General features: G+C 51.0%; 2 protein-coding genes across 6 annotated transcripts; one reads left to right on the top strand and one right to left on the bottom strand.

Moving 5' to 3' along the window:
- The first annotated feature begins 59 nt into the window (after positions 1-59).
- SPAG8 (sperm associated antigen 8) lies at positions 60-4,830 on the top strand. 2 transcript variants are annotated; one of them, XM_036854814.1, is made up of 7 exons: positions 60-784; positions 887-1,736; positions 1,839-2,013; positions 2,186-2,231; positions 2,315-2,429; positions 2,552-2,614; positions 2,724-3,055. In XM_036854814.1, the coding sequence occupies exons 1-7, from the start codon at positions 747-749 to the stop codon at positions 2,919-2,921; spliced, it is 1,485 nt and encodes a 494-aa protein (XP_036710709.1). In that variant the 5' UTR covers positions 60-746; the 3' UTR covers positions 2,922-3,055. The 2 variants fall into 2 exon arrangements, 1 of the variants encoding a protein (XP_036710709.1); XR_005020240.1 differs by lacking the exon at positions 2,724-3,055 and adding an exon at positions 4,575-4,830 and having other exon boundaries at positions 1,839-2,614.
- Positions 3,144-20,903, bottom strand: NPR2 (natriuretic peptide receptor 2). 4 transcript variants are annotated; one of them, XM_036854802.1, is made up of 22 exons: positions 19,435-20,902; positions 18,398-18,603; positions 12,466-12,579; positions 12,027-12,162; positions 11,689-11,783; positions 11,329-11,461; positions 11,017-11,101; positions 10,656-10,776; positions 10,419-10,493; positions 10,130-10,207; positions 9,794-9,898; positions 9,605-9,676; positions 7,684-7,843; positions 7,347-7,502; positions 7,101-7,269; positions 6,795-6,941; positions 6,172-6,295; positions 5,914-5,982; positions 4,143-4,317; positions 3,973-4,071; positions 3,619-3,710; positions 3,144-3,485 (listed from the first exon to the last, which is right to left on the bottom strand). In XM_036854802.1, exons 1-22 carry the CDS (start codon positions 20,099-20,101, stop codon positions 3,420-3,422), a joined length of 3,144 nt encoding a protein of 1,047 aa, XP_036710697.1. In that variant the 5' UTR covers positions 20,102-20,902; the 3' UTR covers positions 3,144-3,419. The 4 variants fall into 4 exon arrangements, with proteins under 4 accessions (XP_036710697.1, XP_036710700.1, XP_036710699.1 ...); XM_036854805.1 differs by lacking the exon at positions 10,656-10,776 and having other exon boundaries at positions 11,325-11,461; positions 19,435-20,903; XM_036854804.1 differs by lacking the exon at positions 10,656-10,776 and having other exon boundaries at positions 11,017-11,141; positions 19,435-20,903.
- Positions 20,904-21,107: the final 204 nt, after the last annotated feature.

The following is a 21,107-nucleotide window of genomic DNA, read 5'->3' as shown; positions in this document are numbered from 1 at the left end:
AATAGGAAAGAAAACTGATTCAAGACTATGATCCCCCTTGACTATGGTCTGAGACACTAAGGAGGCCCATCCTGTAGTTAAAGGGGCATTTGCCTATATATCTGAGAGCTTAGGACTCATGGTCTACCTGGGTCAGGCCTCTAGAAAAGTAGCAGTAGGAATAAGCCTGAATGAGTAGGAAGAGACTGAGTCCCAGGACTTGCTTAATTCAGATGCCAAACCATGTTCTAAGGGGGTCTGGAAGGAGGATTGTCAATGTGAAGGCCTTTTATTGAAAGAGAAGTAATCACACCAAAAAAGTCGCTACCCTTTGACTATTTCCCATGTCTCACCATTTTGCTTTTAAGCTGTGTCTGATGTCTTTTCATCCTTAAAATTTTTGAAAAGATGCCCCCACTTTTGAGAATGAACTACTGTTGCCCCAACATAAACATACCAAGTAGACTTTCATCTGATATAACAGCTCTGTGCCTGTTCAACGCAAAGAACCACCTTAGAAAGCCTCAGTAAGCCCTGCTTAGGTATGGAGGTCGAGGCCTTAGGCCAGCGGAACCTTAAAAGCCGGGCTGAGGCAGAAGGGAGGCCGGACGGAAGGCAGACTTCCCAAACTACGCCAGGTGCAAGACTTCCGCCCCGCAGAGGCCTTGCCTCCACCCCCACCCTCCCCGTCAGCCCAGCTCTGGTTCCGCGCAGTCTCCTGGAATGATTTGCCGTCTCTATGGCAACCCGGTAGCTGGCTTCTGAAGATGGAGACCACTGAGTCTACCGAGGGATCACAGTCGCGGTGAGAGGCACAGCTCTGGCTGCAGGCTTAAGGGGACAAGGAAGGTTAATAGACTCGCTTTGCTGCGCTTCTGACAACTTTGCCGCTTTCACTTTTTTTCAGATCTTTAGACGTACAGCCCAGCTCCGAAGGACTAGGGTCCATTTTGGATCCCTTTCCTTATTGGGATGGCTGTCATAGGTCAGCCCTGGAAGCTGCAACCGCAGAAACTTCAGCAGCTGCTGCAGCCACTGCAGCCGCCTCCACTACCAAAGCAGCTGCGTTATCTACAAAGACCCCAGCGCCCTACTCTGAACGGAGCCTTCTCATGGAGCCCTCCTCTGAAAGTCTTCTTGGGGAGCGCTACACTGGACCCAGATTTACCCACAAGATAGGCCACGGGAGACTTGGCTTTGAGCCTGTCTCCGTTTCCCATATTGCTTGGAATCCCTATACTGCAAATGACCTTAGCTCTAGCCGTGGTCCTGTTCCTGGCTCCAGCTCTGGCCCTGTTCCTGGCTCCAGCTCTGGCCCTGTTCCTGGCTCCAGCTCTGGCCCTGTTCCTGGCTCCAGCTCTAGCCCTGGTCTTGGCTTCAGCTCTGACCCTGGTCCTGGCTCCAGTTCTGGTCCTGGCAGTGGCTCTGGTCAAGGTCCTGGTGACGGCTCTGGTCGAGGCACTGGTCCTGCTCCTGCCGCTGATTCTAGGCATAGGCCAGGCTCTGGCCAGGGCCCTGGTTTCAGCTCCTCTGCTCCTTCAGGCTTCAGAAAACCCAGGGCAGATCTGCTCCCTAATTATGCCTCCTGGAGTCACCACAGCCACTGGGAGCCTCAGAAACAACCCTGGAAATTTTTGCAAGTCTCAGAACCTGGTGCCCGAGGGCTGTGGAAGCCCCCTGAGGTTGAAGGGACAAGTAAGGTTCTCAGTGAAACACTGCCACGGGGCCAGTGCCTTCTCTACAACTGGGAGGAGGAGGTATTAAGGGTTTAACCTGCTCCCTTTTCTTGAAGGCTGCCCCCAGTTGATGAGGGTGGGTACCAGAAAGGATATCATGGTCACTCAACTTGGGGCCCACAGAGAGCCACCAACCACCTGGATCAAGTCCCAAGCATGCAGGATGGCTCTGAGAGTTTCTTTTTCCGACACGGACACCGGGGACTGCTGACCCTGGAGCCACAGTCACCCATGTGCTCCAGCACCACCCAGAAAGACTCATACCAGCCCCCAGGAAACCACTCTCAGCCAATTCGAGGTATGAAACATGAGAGAATGGGCCAGAGTGAGTCTAGCAGAGAAAAAAAGAGAGGAATGTCTGATGGGTGTAAGGGCAAAGCTCAGTTCTTCCTTTTCCCCAATTTTTTTTCTTCTGGGCCTGTTCCTTAACCAGACTCCCCCCACTCTGTCCATTCCCTGACCTCCCACAGGGAAGCGTGAAGCCATGCTGGAGATGCTCTTGCACCACCAGATCTGGTGAGAGGCTGGGTGAATGGGAAAGGGAGGGGGAGGACAAAAATCAGGGGAGAATGGCCTTGATGCCCCCCAGGCCAATGTAGTAAAGAGGTGCAGGCAGAGCAGGAACCCACAAGGAAGGACTCTGAGGTCAAGTCTGTGACACACCACGACTATGGAAAGGAGCTGGTGCAATCAGGGCCTCCTGCCCCAACAAAGGTAAGAACCCATCCCACCCCACTTGTACAGCTGGGCCCTGACAGGCTGTGGGAAAGCAGCAGGCCCAGAGGTTGAGAGAGGGAGCTTCAGGCCAAGAGTTATTCAGTATATCTCCCTCGCAGCCTCACGACTACCATAAGGAACAGCCTGAAACCTTCTGGCTACAGAGGGCACCACAGCTACAGGTGTGTGAGGGTGACCGGCTGTTGGGAGTGGGGGAAAGGGATGGGAAGAGGCTGTTCTGCCCCGGCTTGGTGGAGAGCGGGCTCTGTCCTCATTCCGGCACTCCTCCAGGGTGTCAGTAACATCAGGACTCTGGACACGCCATTCCGGAAGAACTGCAGCTTCTCAACACCAGTGCCTTTGTCTCTAGGGCAGCCCTTGCCCTATGAACCCGAGAATTATTCCCACCAGTTGGGAAAAATATCTTCCCTTGGCCATCAGGGAGGAGGGCAGGGTGGTGGAGGGAGGGGTAGAACTACTCCTTTCTAAGGGTCAAGGAGGGAAGGAGATGTGGAATATGGAATCTCCTTCCGTCTGTACTGGAGAGATGGGGAGGAAGTGAATTTGGTCTGTACTTGGTGAAGCGGCTCTTTACATAAAAAGGGTTCTCTCTCATCCTGAGACTGCTCATTCAGTGATTCTGTGAGTTACCGTGTCCATACCCCATAACCTTTCCTTGGAGTTGCCCCTAACACAGACTATGTCACCATGACTGTTTTTGTTTGTTTTATATTTGGCCAAAATATTCTGGTTTAGATACAGATATTTACAGAAGGTAGGGAGGAAGGGAACCAGGCCAGAGAGGGACAGGTATATGTACAAGGCTGGGCTGCAAAGGGCAGCAACTTCCATATAAGGTGGGGGTTTTGTGCATGTTGGTTTCCATCTCATGTGACAACGTCCACTTCTGCTATGTGGAGAGATGATAGCCACTGCCCACCTGGGTACTAGCAGCAGGGGATTGTCTGACTTGGGAAGAAGTGGGGTTTACAGGAGCCCAGCAGGTCCTTTCTGCTCTCCTAGGAGCCAGTAAGTTCGCATCTTTCCTTTTCCCTGGAAGCGGAGAAGTAGAGATAATTCAGATTCTTCTATGTTATTCCTCATATCTCCCTCCCTTCCCCCCACAAACCCCATAATTGTGTTCATCCTCCCTTTCCATGACTCCCTCCCCGTGGCCTGCCATCACCTTCATCTCCACATCCCCTCGAAGCTCTAGCTGGAAGCATCCTAGCTCATCCAGGGCATCCTTGGTGGTAGAGGAGACATGAATCTTAAGGGCTGGGGTGGGATAGGGGAAATGATGGAAAGAAGAATCAGAAAAGGCAACCGAAGAACTGGCAGTATCGGAGAGAGCTTTACCCAACCACCATCCCTCAGGAGGGTCTCAGTATTCCCAGGGCACGTGCACTAGAACCAAAATATGTCCAAGGATGGGGCAATCAGGAACTGTGGTCTCTCAGAATGAGATTTGGAGGAACTCTGAAAAGAAAAGGCCAACACAGGTTGAGGCTGAAGCTGGGGTGGAGGGCTAATGTCTCACCTTGACCATTAGACTCCATTCGGGAAGCAGTGTTCACTGTGTCTCCAAAAAGACAGTAGCGGGGCATCTTCAGGCCAACGACCCCAGCACAGACGGGCCCTATGAGAAGAAATAGGTTGGGAGAGCCTGGGAAAAGTCTATATGAGGACAGGAGTGAGAGTCAGCCTTACCCGTGTGGACCCCTATTCGTAGCCTCAGCTGGTCATGGGGTCGGTGGCGGATGCGGAAGGAAGAAACTGCATCCAGTAATGCCAGGGCCATACGAGCAATTTCCGGGGCATGGCGCTGACCATTTCTGCCTGGGAGACCAGATACCACCATGTAGGCATCTCCAATCGTCTCTACCTGATTGAGAGGGGGATGAAAAGGTCACCTCTATCTGTATCAGTGGGGATGGGGAAGAGCAGAAGGAGACAAGCTGGGTACCACTATGAGTCATCCTGACAGCCTGGAGGGCAGAACATTGACTAGAAAATAAGTGCCATGGTCCTGAGAATCTGGGAAAAGGGGAAGTCAAGGGAATCTGTAAATCCTCCTGCCCACCCCAGCACCTGGCGAATACTCTACAAATGTCTGCTGAATGGACACCCTGTCTGCAACAGGACACGGTCAAATAGCCTCTGCTGTCAGGAAATGGGAAGCAAGACAACAGGGCTGCCCTGAAGAGCACAGAAGCTGGTGGGGACGTCAACGAGGCCCAATGAAATGAGCCTCAGACAGCCTGAAGTGTCAAAGGTAAGAAAGCAGGCACTTGGCTTTGTTAATTGTACTGAAGCTGTGTAAGAGAAGGTCCTTGTTTTTAGGAACTATACACTGACCTGTTTAGGGATAAAGGGGCACTGTGGGGCTTCCCTGGTGGCCTAGTGGTTAAGACTCCGCCTGCCAATGCAGGGGACATGGGTTCGAGCCCTGATCCAGGAAGGTCCCACATGCCGGGAAGCAACTAAGCCCGTGCGCCACAACTACTGAGCCTGTGCTCTAGAGCCCGCGAGCCACAACTACTGAAGCCCGCGCGCCTAGAGCCCGTGCTCCGCAACAAGAGAAGCCAGCACAATGAGAAGCCTGTGCACCGCAACAAAGAGCAGCCCCCGCTCACCACAACTAGAGAAAGCCCGCGTGCAACAAAGACCCAACGCAGCTAAAAATAAAATAAATAAATTTATTTTTTTAAAAAAGGGGGCACTGTGTCTGAAACTTACTTGCAAAAGGTTCAGAAAATAATATATGGATACATAGATTTTTTTTTAAAATAAAGCAAATGGGGGAAAATATGAACAATTGGTGAATGCAAGTAAAGGGTTTATGGGAGTTTTTACAGTAATAACAGAGATGGCAGAGTAAGTCCAAAGGGAAGGGACAGGAGTGGGTAATAAATATTATTATCTGCACAATATTAGGCATTTTCCACAATAAATTTATTATTCCCATCACATAGATAAAACATCTGAGGCTCAGGAGCTTCTGTTACTTGCCCAAGGCCACACGGTTGGTCACAAAGCCCGATCATTTTTACTCCTAAGCACAATAAAGCCTACCCTGTGCCAACTCAATGACTTCAACAAAAAGCTTTCACTACATAGCTTGTCCCTCACCCCAATAAATCATTCTATACCCACATCCTGTATGATTCCTCCATGTCTGGAGGGGATGAAGAGAAGAGAAAAGATGACTAGGCTATGCCTATACCCCCAGGCAAGAAGTGGCAGACAGGGGCTAGATCTTGTGATGGTTCCGATTAGGGAAGCCTTAAGGATTCACAAGAGATTAGACGGGAATGTACAATTACAGTGCCACAGCCTCATTTGTCTACAAAGGGTACTCTAGCACTAGGATGCTGGAGACCCAGGCAGGAAAACTGACCCTGGAGCAGGTAAGGCATGTGGGATTCGGGGAGACTGGGTTTTAAAAGAGTGTCAGTGTAAGGGCAGCCCCAGCTCTCACCTTGTAGACGTCAAAGTTGTCAATTATGGCATCAAAGCAGGTATACAGATCATTAAGAAGTGTCACCACCTAACAGGGATGGGAAAGTAGAGGCCTTAAGACTTGTGTCTAACTTTCTAAGAATTCTTAACACACAAGCCATAACAAGATATGGAAACTACAGACCAAGCTAACCTTCCCTATTATCAAGGATCTCTATGCCCCAGTGAAGCTCCCGCAGGTCTCTACCCCACCCTCTGCCCCTCACCTGGCTCTCACCTGCATGGGGGTGCTCTCTGCTGACAAAGCTGTGAAGCCAACGATGTCACTGAAGTAGATGGTAACGCTGTCAAAGGCCTCGGCCTGTACGGTCTCTCCCCGTTTTAACTGCTCTGCCACTGAACTAGGAAGCAAAAGTACAGTTTGAGCCAAACTCAGATAAAGAGGGTGGGAGGGCGAGAGAGAGGAAAGGAAAGTATGGCTGGAGCAGAGATGAGTTCGAACATGAAAGCTGAGCCTGGTGGAGGAGAAGGAAGGTGGCTGGGAAGACATTACAGTCCAGGGCAAGGTAAGGTGTACAAGTGGTGTGGGGTTGGAAGGGGATCCCTGGGGATGCGGGCTAAACGTCTCAAGTTGGGATTGTTCTACATACACTTGCTGGAGCAAAGGTCTGGTAGAGCAGTGTCCTAAGAAGAAGGGATGGGAAGCCAGGAAGAAGGCAGCACAACTCATTTGGAGACAGAATGAAAACACACGGTCTAGAGCCAGAATGGGCTCACGGTAGCAAGATGTAACAAAGCAGCATTCTAAGGGTTGGGAAGTGCGTTCTCAGGAGCTTGATTCGGCAGAAACCAACAGAAGAATACCAAAGGAAAATTCAGGAAGGGGGAGAGAAGTCTCACTGGGGTAGAATTTGGTAGAGCAGAGCCTCAGCCTTGCGTTTCTCCTCCAGGTAGGCCTGTGTGCGTTCCTCCACCAGCTTCTCCAGGTTGTTGGCATACTGCTCCATGCGCAATAGGAGGTTGTCCAGTATGCTGGTGCCACCCTCCCTGGAAGGAGGCCAGGATAGGGTACCTGCTCCAAGATGCTCAAGACTCCCAGGGCTTTCTACCCAACCCACCCTCTCAGCCCCGCCAACCCCACCTCATCCACTAAGACTGATGGGGCTTCTAGCCCTGGGGAGCCCCTGCACCATGGCGCCCTCTCACTTGTTAAAGCGGCGAATGAAGCCCTTGATCTGTCCAAAGTCTGGTCGCTCAGCTGCGTCCTGGGCCCAACACCGCTCCATCAGCAAAACCAGCTCTTCGTTCAGTTGGGTCCGGTCAATGCTCGGCCGGAAATAAGGCCGCTGACCATTTCGGACCTTCTGGACAATCTCTGAGGGTGATAAAGGGTTTGAATGAAGAACAGGTCCCCCAAGTAGAGGAGGCTCTGGGTAGTAGATTGACTCTCACCTTTGGGGCTGAGGTCCAGGCCCTCCAAGTAGAAAGGACCACTGCGAAGTGCTATCTCCTGTAAGATGATCCCAAAGCTATAGACGTCGGCCTTCTGCATGCCTGTGGTTGGCAAGGGGTTCCCACTGAGCAGTTCTGGGGCAGTCCACAGCTTCTCTGAAAAGAGGGAACAGGCTGGCCAGGTCCTCAAAAAGGGAATCCCCAAGCCCACCTGGCCTCATTCCCATAATGCTCACCGTATTACTGTCACTCCGTCTCCCTCTCCCACCCTCCCTAAGTGGAAATGATCAGGGCCAGGGGGGGCAATGTAAAAGCAGGTTGTGGGGGAAGGCCTCACTGGCATAGAGGGCGTGGTTGTCATCAGGTTCAGCAGTTGATCGGAAGCTGGCCAGGCCATAGTCTGTGATTTTGAGCACAAAACGACTATCCACCACACAGTTGGAGGACTTGAGACTCCCATGGGATGCAATAATGCTGTTATGGAGAAAGGCCATGCCCTGCAGGATACAGATCAAGTCATGGGATTGGATCATATCTGGCTTGGGATATCCCCTCTCCGTGAGATGGGCATTAGCTAGCTGTCTAAAGATCTTGGGACCATAAAAACAATAAGCTAATTTTGGAATGCATCCTTTGTACAGTTTCCACCCCAGGAAGCAGGCAAAATAGGAGAGTCGTCTCTTCCTGGTAACTTAAGCAGTATATCGGCACCCAGGCACCAGGGATAGGAGACATGCTTAAGAGGAAGGACAAGGGGAGCTATCAGTTATTATCCTGGAAAGGGCGGTCTGTCTTCTGAGTAATGAAGGGATCGGAACTCTGAGAGTGAACTCCAAGAATACAACACCCATGGTGGCCTCAAATGCTTGGCCACTACTCAGGAAGACATGGCTTGAGGTCCAGGTATCAAGAGTATCTGGATGCACCAAGGAAGACTAGCCAGTTGTAAACTTTAACATACAACCATGTATAGACAGGCAAGTCGAGATGGAGGAGGAAAGCGATCTACTACAGGGGATGTCGGGCCAGAGAGAAAGTGGAGAAAATAGTAAATTAGAAGAACCTGGGAAATGGACAAAGGTAGGAGGTAGCTACCAAGCCAATGCAGAAGCCTGAAACTTCTGGCCCCCCTGGGGCCAGAGAGGAGAGAAAGTTTGCCTGTGAGGGACTCTAAGGCAGGTCCTAAGAGGGCAGAGTGGTGCTTCCCCTGGGAAGTCACTTCAGGTGGAATAGAAAAAGGATACAGTGTCCTGTATGCTAACCTCCTTTAAATGTTTAGCTCTGGGCTTAAACAACTCAAAACCCTAGTCTTTGTGAACTCTTCCTTTTTATTCGTTTCATCTTGATATCAACAAACCTTTGGGAATCTCCAAACTCGTGAATACAGATATTAGGCTTCTGGCTTTGTTCTAAATCACCTTTCCATCAAATCACTGTTCTCTCAAGAGTCATGTTTTTCTTATATTTATCATCACACCTCCAGCTGAGCACCACATCAACTTTACCTAATATTTTATCTCTCATTTGATGGCAAACTTTAACACACACACACAAAATTTTTTAAATAACCTCTTGAAAATTATGCAGAAAAACCAAAGCCAGCTCCAGGTGTGGTACAGGTGGTCCACTAGGCTAGCTCACTGGCTGGGGGACTTGCTTCTAAACACCTGTCCCACCTGTGCAGGATTCAAATTTATGCCTCCACAAATCCACGGACCTCTGGGTCACTTGAAAATAGCTGAAACCTAGTATATTAGAAGATACCAAACATTTAGTATAATTTTCCTTGGCTTCTCTTATTTTTACTAATAAATGTTCATTTCGAATTTCAGTTTTTCTGAACAAAAGAGCAGATATACCAAATATTGGGTAGAGAGTAAATGATGAGGAAAAAAAACAGAAGATAAATATGTTTGGAGACCCCAGTAATTTTTCCCTGCTAAGAGATTTTAATATAAACTCTTGGAGGAAAAAGAAAAGATGACGGAGGGAGATTTGAGGTATTTGAGACCTGAGATTTGAGATAGGGCAGGAAGACAAAAATTCTCTACAAGTACAGGACTCTTTGTGGCAGATAAAACTCATTCCCCCCAATTAAAAGCCCCAAATCCATTGTTTACCCATTATTACCCAACCTTAAGAATAAGGGGAAATGGAGAGACGGAATTTTTAGACTAGGAAGAGAAATCATAAGCAAAGATAGAAAGAGGGAGGCATTTTAAAGTGGATGAACTCAAGGAGGAGTGGGGAAGACTCACCTTAACAAGGTCATTAATGAGTGAATAACGAAACATCCAATCCAAGTTGATGCTATCATTTTCCAGAATATCCTGGTAAGTGACATGGAATAGATTATGTGACTATCCTAGCCCCACTATTACCTGCACAGTCAGTGTAACTTTGGGCCTATCTCCCCTGCCCCTATAATCCCCACCTATATCCCTCACCTGTAAACTCCCACGAGGACAATACTCGGTGACGATGCAAATGTTGGGAGGGTCTATGCAGGCGCCAATGAAGCGAGTGAGATGGTTGAACTGAACATCTCTCATCTAGAAAAAAAAAAAGGAAGAAAAAGAGAATTGAAAGAGCTAAAAATTAGATACAGAAATCTACCACTACATGAGAGGACCTTTCTCTTAATTATACTTACAACTTGAAATCATTTATAAATAAACCCATTGCCCTCCTAGCCAATTTTACTATTCCCTAGTTCTCCCCTTCCCCTTCCCCTTCCCCATTCTTATTTACCCCTGGCCCTCAACCCATACACCATGACTTACATGTTTGAGTTCAAACAGAACCTGCCGGGTCAGCTCAATGCGCTTCTTATTCACGTGTTTGATGGCAACAACATTTCCCTGATGGTGGGAGTGAAAGGGGAAGAGGAAAATTAATATCAGAAAGGGTCTCTGGGTGCTGGGAAAGACTGGAGAACTGTGGGAGCATCCAGGAGTTCAGCTGGACAGAGAGAGGAGGGTTATGAGGAGCAGAGGGTCACGGGAAGAGGTGACAGATGCAGATGAGACAGGATGAAATGGTGGGGACCAGAACAAGTGGACGACTGTTCACCTTGAAGTGACCGGTGTTGGCAAAGATCTGGTATTTCCCATGGGCTGTCATGAGCGAGCCGTAACTGGATCCCCGCTGGGGCCAAGGGCAACATGGAGGCGGAAGGATGAAAGGAACATTAGATGGTGGTGGTAGTGCAGGTGCTATCATTACAGGCTGATGTGCTGGGAAAGGTCCAGGGTACGAAAGGACAGGCACTCAGAGGGAAGCAGAGGGACGGCTGAGACGAGGGCTCACCAGCGACAGTGTGAGGCGACTGCCTGCACCTTTATGGTATCGCTCTGAATTGCCAAATTGCAGCTCCTCCCAGCGAATGCGCCACAACATGCTAGCCAGCTCTTTCTCCAGCATCAGTTTTCTGTAAGGACTGCACACCTCAGTTGACTGGCAAGCCCAATCCTACCACCCCAGAAGCCAACAGCGAGGTTGCAGGGACTTCCCGGCAGCTCCTGAAGCTGCAGTTGTCACACCCCAGACACAGGACTGAGAGAGAGGGATGCATTCCCTCCCCCGTGTTCTAGGGACCTCCTGGCCTCAGCCAGAAGGCTGTGTGGAAATGGGAGGGAGGGAGTAGGTCAGCGGAAAGCCCAGAACTCACCGGAAAATGAGGAAGCTGGAAACGCCAAACATGATGAAGGTGATTCCTGTGCCCAGCGCCACAATTGCCAGAGTGGAAAGTGGGGCTGAAGGGAGAGGGGGCCCTGAGAAAGACTGTGTGTGGTGCTGTGAACGGGGAGGGGGGATGCTCTTAGGTGCAGGGAGCAGACAGATCTCTAGAGGTAAAGAAGCAGGCAGGGGGCATAGCAGGAGAGGTGAGATAGAGCTAAGGGTGGGGGAGCCTGCGAGGAGGAGGTAAAAGAACGGAAAGTCAAGGGAGGAAGGATTGCTCCCAGTCCCTGCACACACCCACTTTTATCACAGGATGGGTCGTCCAAGTCAAAGGCACAGGGGGGATTGTCCAAGGGGGGGGCCCCCTTCACCCAGGGGATGGGCCGTCCTGTCCACCAAATCTGCTTTTCGGCTCCCGAGTAGTGGGCTGCAGGCTGTGAGGAAGGAGAAAACAGGGCCCACAGGCCTGCTCCCACCAGCCTCCTCCCCACAAACCCAGCTATTTGGCTGCTTTTCTCCCCATCCTACCGCCCACCCACCATGCAGCTCCAGCAGAGGAAATAAGTCCCTGCCTCTAGAACCTGTGACTCTGCCCCCGTGGACCCCCTGAAAGCTGGGTTGGCAGGCCCCCCACTCTCCTCCCTGCCTCGTCCCCCATCACCTGAAAGTCCCCAGAATCCAGGTCCCCCATGGCCCACAGGACAAAATCAGTCTCCCGGTCATTGTTCTTGTCCATAACGACCAGTCCAGTCACACCTAAGACAGAAAGGAGTACCCCTCACTCTGAGATCTACCCTAGGCCCCTCTCCTATCCTCCCAATCCCTCCAATCACCTCACAGTCTGTCCCTGCCCCCATTCTTAATATGTGTCCACCTCTGCCATGTTCTCTGGCCCCTACTAACTCTCCCTCCTGCCCCTGGTGTCTGTGTTTTCTTCTGCCCACTCCACTCCTGAGCCTGACAGCAGCACTCTGGCCTCCATCTGACCCTCTCCATTACCATGGTATCTTCTTCCTTGCATCTTCTCGACAATTCGAAGTCCATCTTCCCGGGTGCCTCCTTCCTGTATTGTCTCATTCAGGACTTCAGCATATAGCAGGATCCCATCGTAGAAGCAGCCAGCAATGAGGTTCATCTGGGGGTGGTAACTTCAGCAGTGCTCTCCAAAGGTCCTGCTAAGCCCCTTCCCCAGCCCCCTTTTCCATCTCTGGGGTCTCCTTCTACCTCTCCTCTTTCTGGTTTGCTTTCTTCCCTCCTCTCATTCCTAAGGTGCCATTCCTACCTCACTGAACACTAAGGCAGAAGAGAAAATCCTGAATGGAAGTGGACAGCCCCCAAAGTAGGGCTGGCTCCATGGCCAAGGCTTGATTCTGAGTTAGGGAGAAGAGGCTTTCCTCAAAGCCTGGCCTGATTCTCGGGGAAAGAGAGATCTACTTACGAGGGAAGGGGCCAGCTCCACACCAAAATCTTCCCAAGCTCTTATCAGAAGACGATTCTGGAATTCCTGATACTCAGGATTCGGGGGTTCTCGGTATGTGATGACCAATACCATCTGTACCAACAGCACATGGGAGAGTGGAAATGATTCAAGATGGGCATTAGGGGAAGAGAGGAAGCAGGACAGGGAAACTTGGTGAAATATACATGATATAAAAAATGTACATGGGTGACTCTGAAGGCCGAGAGGATACTAAACTCTGTGTGTGTGTGTGTGTGTGTGTGTGTGTGTGTGTGTGTGTGTGTGTATGTTTAATATTCTGGGGAGAGCAGGTGGCACTCCTCCATGCAAGATAGATAGATAGGATGGTTCTGGGAAGGTGGAGACTGGGAAATAGATGAGGTCAACTCCATCCCCCAAACCGGGCTCCTCATCGTCCTGAAGCCCCTACTACCACCCAGGCCTCCCAGCAGGGCTGCTGTAACACAGCTCCTCTGTCCCACCCTTTCTGGGTGCCTGTTTACTGGCAAGGACAACACTGAGCAACAGCTCCTCTCCCTGGTGTTAATTACTGCTCATGTCATCAGTAAAATGTTTACATTTTCATTTGGGCCACTTGAGCACAGTGCCTCCACCCAGTGAATTAGAGATTTCAGGTTCTATGACAACTGGGGGAAATACTTTGAGAGAGTGATTCCATCTGTAAAAAGCCATGAGCTGGCTCCTTTAATGTGCATGGAACACCCACCATATGCAGCACTGTCCTGCATACTCGCATAGTCCCACACATCATGAGTCACAAGGCAAACACACAGTCACATGCCCACACACATCTCATAGATAAGCCAGGGGCACACATGGTCTCAGTCGTGCACACTTCTCACTGGCCACAGTCAGCATGCCTCTGTCTTTCACTGGGATGCCTGCCTGGCTCCCACTGGCCTCACACACTTCCTGCTTCTCAGCCTCTGCCTCCACCTCAGGCCTCCACAATCATTGAGACCAGCCTCTGCCTTCGTCAGGAAACTGGCACTGCAACTTTGGGGAAAGACTTCAGATCAATATATTTTGTGAAACGTGACTTTGTGAAATGAGAGATTAAAACTAGTCGTTTTGGGACTTCCCTGGTGGCGCAGTGGTCAGGAATCCGCCTGCCAATGCAGGGGACACAGGTTCGATCCCTGGTCGGGGGAGATCCCACATGCCGTGGAGCAACTAAGCCCGAGAGCCACAACTACTGAGCCTGTGCTCTAGATCCCGCGAGCCACAACTACTGAGCCCGCGTGCCACAACTACTGAAGCCTGCGCGCCTAGAGCCCGTGCTCCGCAACAAGAGAAGCCACCACAATGAGAAGCCCGCGCACCACAACGAAGAGTAGCCCCTGCTCGCCACAACTACAGAAAGCCCACGCGCAGCAACGAAGACCCAACGCAGCCAAAAAATAAATATAATAAATAAAATTCATTCTTTAAAAAAATTAAAAATTTTTAAAATTAAAAAAAATAAAACTAGCCATTTCTACCAGTTGTGTTAATTCCTGTCATAGAAAGTACCATAGAGATACTAGATATATCACTTACGATCTATTATAGATCAATTCATTCCAGGTAGGAAATAATGAAGTCAGTTTCTAATACACATTGATTATATTAGACTGGAGTCTACTTCATGATGTAATTATTCTTACTGGAGCGTTCGGATGCTTGATCACACACTGCTAATACTCCCCCACTGTCAGGCAGAATTAAAAAGGAGAGGGAGACTGAGGGTGGGGCTGGAAGGGTTCGTTCAGTAACACCTATTCAAAGGATAAAAGAAAAATAGAAGGGTAGGATATGGTTGACAAAAAATGTAAAAAGTTAGTTAAAAATCTTGAAAAGATCAGGCTTCACACAATTTCTATTTCATTATAAAGGTTGATAATAGGTTTTTAATGCTTTTTAAAAAGTAATTCCCTAGGTTTGTTTCTTTGCTAGACTAGCAGTTCTCAATCTTTTTGGTCTCATGACCCCTTTACGCTACTAGAAATTATTGAGGACCCCAAGGAGCTTTTGTTTGTTTGGATTACATCTATCAATATTTACCATATTAGAAATTAAAACTGACAAAGTTTTAAAACACAAGAATACACAAGCACACCTCCTATAGCTGCCAGAATGATGACATCATCACACGTCACATAACCTCTGGAAAACTCCACTGTACAATCATGGAAGAATGAAGAGTGACAGAGGCAAATAACACCTTAGTATTATTTTTAAAATAGTTTTGCCCTCATGGTCCCCCTACAAGGATTCCAGGGGCCCCCAGGATCCCAAGACCACACTTTGAGAACCGCTATGCTCGACTCTGTTTTGCTGTGGTTACTAGCTACTAAAAAAAAGAGAGAGAAGCAGAAGAACTTCCAAAGAATTTCTGTTCTTGCTCAGGGGCTAGAGAGAAGGTAAAGGTAGGTAACTGTGTCCCATTCCACAGGGGACCCCAGGCGGAAAAAAAAAAAAAAAAAGCAAAGGCTGCCAAAATGGGTACAGCGGTGGGTGGAAGCCAGGAGGGCACCTGGGAAATGTGCAAGGGCAGCAGATGCCTGGCTCCTCCTGTGGGCCCACCCATACCCAGACCCACTCTGGCTGCCACAGGAGGCGCTGTCAACAGTGGCCTAAATTAACAGAATGGTCTCCACAAGAGATGCTGCCTTACACGGCCCTTGGTTTACTGCTTACTTCCATTCTAGCCGCTGGTGTCCCCCATCTGTAACCCAGTCTCATGCTGGTCACCTAGGTTGTGGCTTGCCTGGGTTTCTGACCCTGTAGAAGGTCCACAAATGTCCAGACAGAGCCTCTGGATCCTTAGAGCCTACCCATTTGGTTAGTTCCACCATATCTACTTATTCTTCCGTTTCCTGGCTGATCATCTTGGTTTACAGTAGCTGCCAGCTCTACTCCTGTCTAAATGAATTCCTAACCCCGGCCCCCCTCTTCCCAAAACACACCTTGATTCAATTCAGCAAACGTGCTAGGTACACAGAATACAAAGACAAGCGTGATCCCTGCCCTCAAGCGGCTATGGTTTAATGAGGGAGAAAAATCATAGCAACGTACTTAATTTTAGAGTCCTCTCCCCCAATAGCTAGTATCCAGCATGAGCTGGGACCCCTTCCTTGGGCATGACACCCTCCTGGAAAGGCTGTGGGCATCTATATCAGGGACTCCTCACCTCTGCCGCCACCTTTTCCAGGCTGGCCTGGTCTGGGACCCCAGTGGGCCAGGTATCTCTGGGGTGTGGGCTCTCTGCTCTTTCATCCTTGTCTGGAGCTGACCACACAACTTCCCTCACTCCCTGCCCGGGGTAAGGATAAGCTACTCTTATCCTTCCCAGATTGGAAAAGGATAAGAGTAGCTTTGTCAGAGGATACCTCATCACCACTCACCCCACCCCACCACTTTGATTTTCCCCTCAGCATATTCTTGACTGCCCCTTCTCTTGTATTGTAGCAAAATCTCCCTCTTTGTTTTTCTGTCTGAATAATGCCTACAGTGAGCGGGAGAGCTGAGAATTAATTTACAGTTCACCCTTGAAAAACCTGGGTTTGAACTGCACGGGTCCACTGATACGCAGATTTTTTTCAATAAACGCAGACCACGGTACTACATGATCTACGGTTGGTTGAATCCACAGATGTGGATGGAACCTCCAAGAGGGAAGCCTGACTGTAAAGTTATACTCAGATTTTCGATTGCACAGAGGGTGGATGTCCCTAACCCTCACAATGTTCAAGAGTCAACTGTATGTAGCTAATTGTTAGCAGACTAGATCCCTCCTCCTCCTACTACCCTAAGTGCTGGGGCCCCTTGGCTGGTAGGAATTCTCCCACAAGAAGAGAGGTGTTCCCTCCACAAAGAGAATATGGCCCAGAAGGCTGTGGAGTCTTCCCATCTGGGAGGGTTAGAGAGACCTTCCTTGACCACACTAGCTAAAGCACAATACCCCTGATATTCTCCTCTCATACCACGCTATGCCTTTTTTTTTTTTTTTTAAGTAACACATCACAGTTTGTTCTATGTTTGTATCTATTGCTTGTTTATGTCTGTCTGTTCTACTGAATGTAGGCTCCAAAAGGCAGGGACATCTGTTATGTTCTCTGCTGTATACTAGCACCTCGCACAGTGACTAGGACATAACAGGTGCTCAGTAAACACTAACAGAATGAGTCAGTCTTCAGATGAATCAAACATTGACTGAATAATGTTGTAAGTTCTAGAGGAGATAGAGTTAGGCACAAGAGTGGGAAATTCAGTCCAACCTGAGGATTCAGGAATTGTTTCCTAGAAGGGAAAATAACTGATCTGAGTATTATAGAATACACAAGCATTATCCAGACACACGAAGGTGAGAAGGTCATTTTAGGCAAAAGTTCAGCAGCAACAAAACCTGTCCTGCCACTGCCCGTGTTCAAGTGTGACGGTCACAGACTCATACTCAGGCATGCAAACAGATATGTCATTCACAGTCAGACGCTACCAAATATATAATCACAGCCACATAAAACCTTACTCGTTGGAGAAGGTGGCCACCCAAGTCCAGCCCTTATACACATCTACTTAGAGTCAAAGAATCTCAGGGTTGAAAGGACCTTAAGGTTATCCTATACGCCACCTCAAATCCTTTTTGGGTTAAGAAGGGGGTATGCATAAATAAGTTTTAAAAAGTACTTATGTACATAAGTAAGTGTAAAATTGGTGGGAGAATCGGGGAGCAATTCATGGGTATGATTTTGAGAGGGAGAGATTTGGGGTAAGGGGATGAAGACCACTGTGGACAAAAGCAGCAAAGAGCCCAAAGGCAGGGGGGCAGGGAGGCCCGAGGTAGCAGGTCTGAGTGAGGTCTAGCCGGCTGGAGTACTCAGCAGTACTGGGAGGTGAGATTTTAAAAGTGGGTTGAGGACTGTAGAAAATCTTAAATTTCATGATAAGGAGTCAGGACTTTATTCTGTAGGAAATAAGTCATTGAAAGTTTTGAGCAGAGAAGTGAAATGAAGACAGTCATGTCAATTTTCCCTACAAACTGTTTCTCATACCCATCTCTTTTCATTCCTGCTATCATCACCATAGTTCAAGCCCACACCTCCATACTGCATTCCAACCTACTGCAGGCGGCCTCACTGTCTCCTCCTCTTCTAATCCAACCTGAATTCTGTCAGTATATTTCTCATCACAAAAAAACCTCAAAGACCCCACCATTCAAGTCCAAGCGCCTCAGTCTTAGGTTCAGAGCTCTCCTTAATCTGAATCTACCTCTGCAGCATTATTTCCTATAATCTGCTCCAAGTGAACCGTTCTTTCTTGTCAGGTCAGCATCTTCTTGGATCCCCAAACATGTCCATTCCCATCTCTTTTTCTTTGCTCCGGCTGCCTGCATCCTCTCTCCCACTCTGACTAGGAATATGACATCTATCTTTAAAGTCACCATAGAGTCTTGCTTCCTTTATAAAAGCCTTCCCTAAACCCAGCCCACAGTGACCCTCTCCTCTGAACCACTCAAGTTCTTAGTGTCTGTTCCAGGACACATCATCACATCCTTTCTTGTACTTGCATCTAACTGCACCACAATCATGCCTCGCCTCTCCAGAAACGGTGGAAGCCCTCCCAGGGACGGGACCTAGATCTTTCCCTGAACTTCCCCCCCACCCCACGGTATATCCACCATTGGTACTTAGGAAAGTCAGTGTTCCAGGATCTTGGGAGGTAGCCTTGGAAGACACACTGAGAAAGAGCCACAGAGGTGAGACTAGACTTGGAAAGCCTCCGTCCATTTCACCCCTGTGGTTCACAATTCTCGTCCTCTTGCTGGGGTTTCTATGGGGTCTTGTGAGAGACAGAGAATCCCCAAAAAAGCTCCTCTCCCCACTCCCTTCAAGTTTGGCTCAAATGATACCTGAAAAGCTTCTCTGAGGGCCTGGGCCTGTTCCCAGGTGCGATTGTCCTGCCAGGGCCGGCCTGTGGAGCGCGTGGGGCCCGCACGGAGACTCTCCCCAAAGACATCCAGGTAAAAGAAGACATAATCTCCGTTGGTCAGGTTCTCCCTCTGGGCCTGAAGCAGGATCTCATGCAGCATCTCCAGGGGGCCGCAGATATACACAACTGGGAGCAGGTACATGACAGAGGGGCATTCTGAGAAAGCATCCAGGACCCTAAACAGCCCCCTCTCTGACCATCTGCATTTCCATCTTTAGCGAGGAAGAGAGGCCCTAATCTATCAACCACCCAGCAGATGTTCCCCATCCCTCCCCCCTTGGAGTCTATGTCATAAGTACCCTGGGACCGTATGGACCATCTGGCAGAAGTCAGAGCCTGACTCCAGACCCCAGAGGAAGGGAGCTATCCTTCAAGCCCCCCCTCTTCCCAGAGCCCTGCCTGCTGCTCCCCCCCCCCGCCAGCCCTCCTCACTCCCCCACTCTGCCCTGTCTTTCCCTAGGCTCAAAGGCACTGACTGCTCAGAATTTCTCTCAGTGTGAGCTTTACCTGTCTTTCCCAACCTAATCAGCTGCACCCCAAAGCCCATTTATGGAGTCTTCACGCTCTTTATGCCACCAAGGGGTATTGGCGGCCCAGTCTGAGAAGTCTCTGCTCACAGACAGGCACACATTTTGGAGTGACCATCAACCACATTCACTACTCCAGGGAACTCACACTGCCCCCCAAATTCAACTTCCCCCAATCCCACACTCTCCCCGACACAAGCTTCTCCCCTCAGGCCATCTTACTCCTTGTTCACATCTGTCTGTGACATCCACAAGCCCCCCAATATAATGCGTTAGCCCCTCCCAGGGGCTCCATCCACACGTGTTTCTTGATCCCAACCACCACATTTGGCTCCTCCACGGCTATCTCCATCTACAGCTTCCCAGTGCTCAGCTCCAGGGACACAGCGACCCTCCTCCCCTGACCCTAAGTAGCCCGGGCCACACTCACTGCGCCCGTTGGCCCGGATGAAGTGGGTGGCCTGCTCAGGGCCCCCCGGCTCACGGGCATACACCTGGTGCTGCACACTGAGGTTGCTGCCCTGCAGGGCCTCAAAGACGCCCTCGATGGTGAAGTAGTGAGGCCGGTCATCTGTGCGAGCATCCAGATACAGCAAGGCAGCACGGGCAGTCCAATTGAAGTGCCCATGTAGCGTCACTACAAACTCACCCAGCTTGGGAGCAGAGGGACCAGTGCGCACCAGGGTACGATAATGCTCATTCTTAGCCGCAAAACCAGAGGCCACAGCACCCGCAGTCAGCAGGGGAAGGCGCCAATGTGAGGCAAAGCGGGCCACAGAGGCAGCGGGGTACACGCAACCGGGGCCCAACAGAAGGTCGGGATCGTGGTAGAGCTTGAGGTCCACAGCGCGCAGCGGGGCCAGGTACTCAGAGCAGGCACCATCTAGTTCAGAGCTGACGAACCGTAGGTCCACGGGCAGCGCCCGGCCCAGCGCCTCCACAGCGAGTGCCACAGCGGGACCCACCCGTGGCCAGGCCCAGGCATAGCTCAGGTTGCGTTCTGGCAGCACCACCGCCAGCGTCAGGTTCCGCGCCCCTGGAGGACGCACCCCACCTGCCAGGGCCGCCACCAACAGCAGGAGTGATGGCAGTGCCATGGGGAGATAGCAGCGGCCCCACCCCCCCCAGAACCTGGGGCCACTCTGGCCTACGGGGGAGCCACAAGCACCGCCCAGCGTGGAACCTGGGGAAGGCCGCCAGGGAGAGAAGTGAGGATAAGCTAGGTAGGCTGGGATACAGAAAGTGGCAGGAATCGGGGAGGAGGAGGTGGGAGGAAGCCCCGGGGAGTGGGTAAGGAGTGGGTCCACCAGCCTAGGGCAGGAACGGAGGAGGGCTAAGAGTAGGGTGGCAGGAGGAGGGAGGGACCAAGGGGGCCTGTGACTGGGATGGGGAGAGTGAGAGGTGAAGCCGTCTGATGAATCTAAAGCTGAGAAGGAAAAGGGGATCCGAGACTGGGATGGGGTGGAGCGGGGGGGTAGGCTGGTACAAAGAGAAGGCCTGGGGGGACCTCACCGCTGAAAGGGCTAGGAGGGCAGAGAGCTGCGAAAAGAAGGACCAAGGGGATAAGGTGGGAGGGGGCCGGCGCGGCGGAAGGACTGGGACCATGGGCAGGCGGGCAGCGAAGCGAGGCCTGGGCCGGAGGAGAAGGAAAGGCAGGGGTAAATCTCCCTGTGAAGGCTTCTCCCGAAGCTCCTGCTTGGACTAACGGGCCCAGGGCGCTGGTCCCATCCGGAGCTGCGGCGGCCCCGCCCGTGTCCCCGCTCCTCTCTGCTCCGCTTCTCCTGGGCCCGGGCGGCCGGCGCTGCCCTGCGCTTCCTCCCGCCCCCCGCCTGGGCCCCCGGGCGCGCCGCTCGTCCAGGTCAGGTTGCCGCGGCCCGGCCGCCTCCGCTCGCTGCGCCGGCGGCTGCAGAGTGTGACTCCCTGGGCAGGCCGCCCGCCCCCGCCCCCGCCCCGCGCCTTCCCCGCCCCCTCCCCGCGGCCCCTCCTCCTCCCCCGCCCGGCCCCACCCTCCGGCGCCTGCTGTCTCCCCTGCCCCCGACTCCCCACTCCCACCCGGGCGCCCGGGGACCTCCCAGGTCTCCAACCCACCCGGCGACAGCCCGG

The sequence above is a fragment of the Balaenoptera musculus genome, chromosome 6, assembly GCF_009873245.2.
Source record: "Balaenoptera musculus isolate JJ_BM4_2016_0621 chromosome 6, mBalMus1.pri.v3, whole genome shotgun sequence".
Lineage (NCBI taxonomy): Eukaryota > Metazoa > Chordata > Mammalia > Artiodactyla > Balaenopteridae > Balaenoptera > Balaenoptera musculus.
This window is presented reverse-complemented; position numbering and strand designations above follow the sequence as displayed.

Excerpts from the sequence above, each read along its gene's own strand:
- SPAG8 (XM_036854814.1), top strand. The coding sequence starts at position 747 with ATGGAGACCACTGAGTCTACCGAGGGATCACAGTCGCG. Across the intron at positions 2,430-2,551 it reads GGCCTCCTGCCCCAACAAAG|CCTCACGACTACCATAAGGA; the intron begins GTAAGAACCCAT and ends TCTCCCTCGCAG. Across the intron at positions 2,615-2,723 it reads AGAGGGCACCACAGCTACAG|GGTGTCAGTAACATCAGGAC; the intron begins GTGTGTGAGGGT and ends GCACTCCTCCAG.
- NPR2 (XM_036854802.1), bottom strand. The coding sequence starts at position 20,101 with ATGGCACTGCCATCACTCCTGCTGTTGGTGGCGGCCCTGGCAGGTGGG. Across the intron at positions 11,102-11,328 it reads CGACCCATCCTGTGATAAAA|CCCCACTTTCCACTCTGGCA; the intron begins GTGGGTGTGTGC and ends CTCTCCCTTCAG. Across the intron at positions 9,899-10,129 it reads TTCTGTTTGAACTCAAACAT|ATGAGAGATGTTCAGTTCAA; the intron begins GTAAGTCATGGT and ends TTTTTTTTCTAG.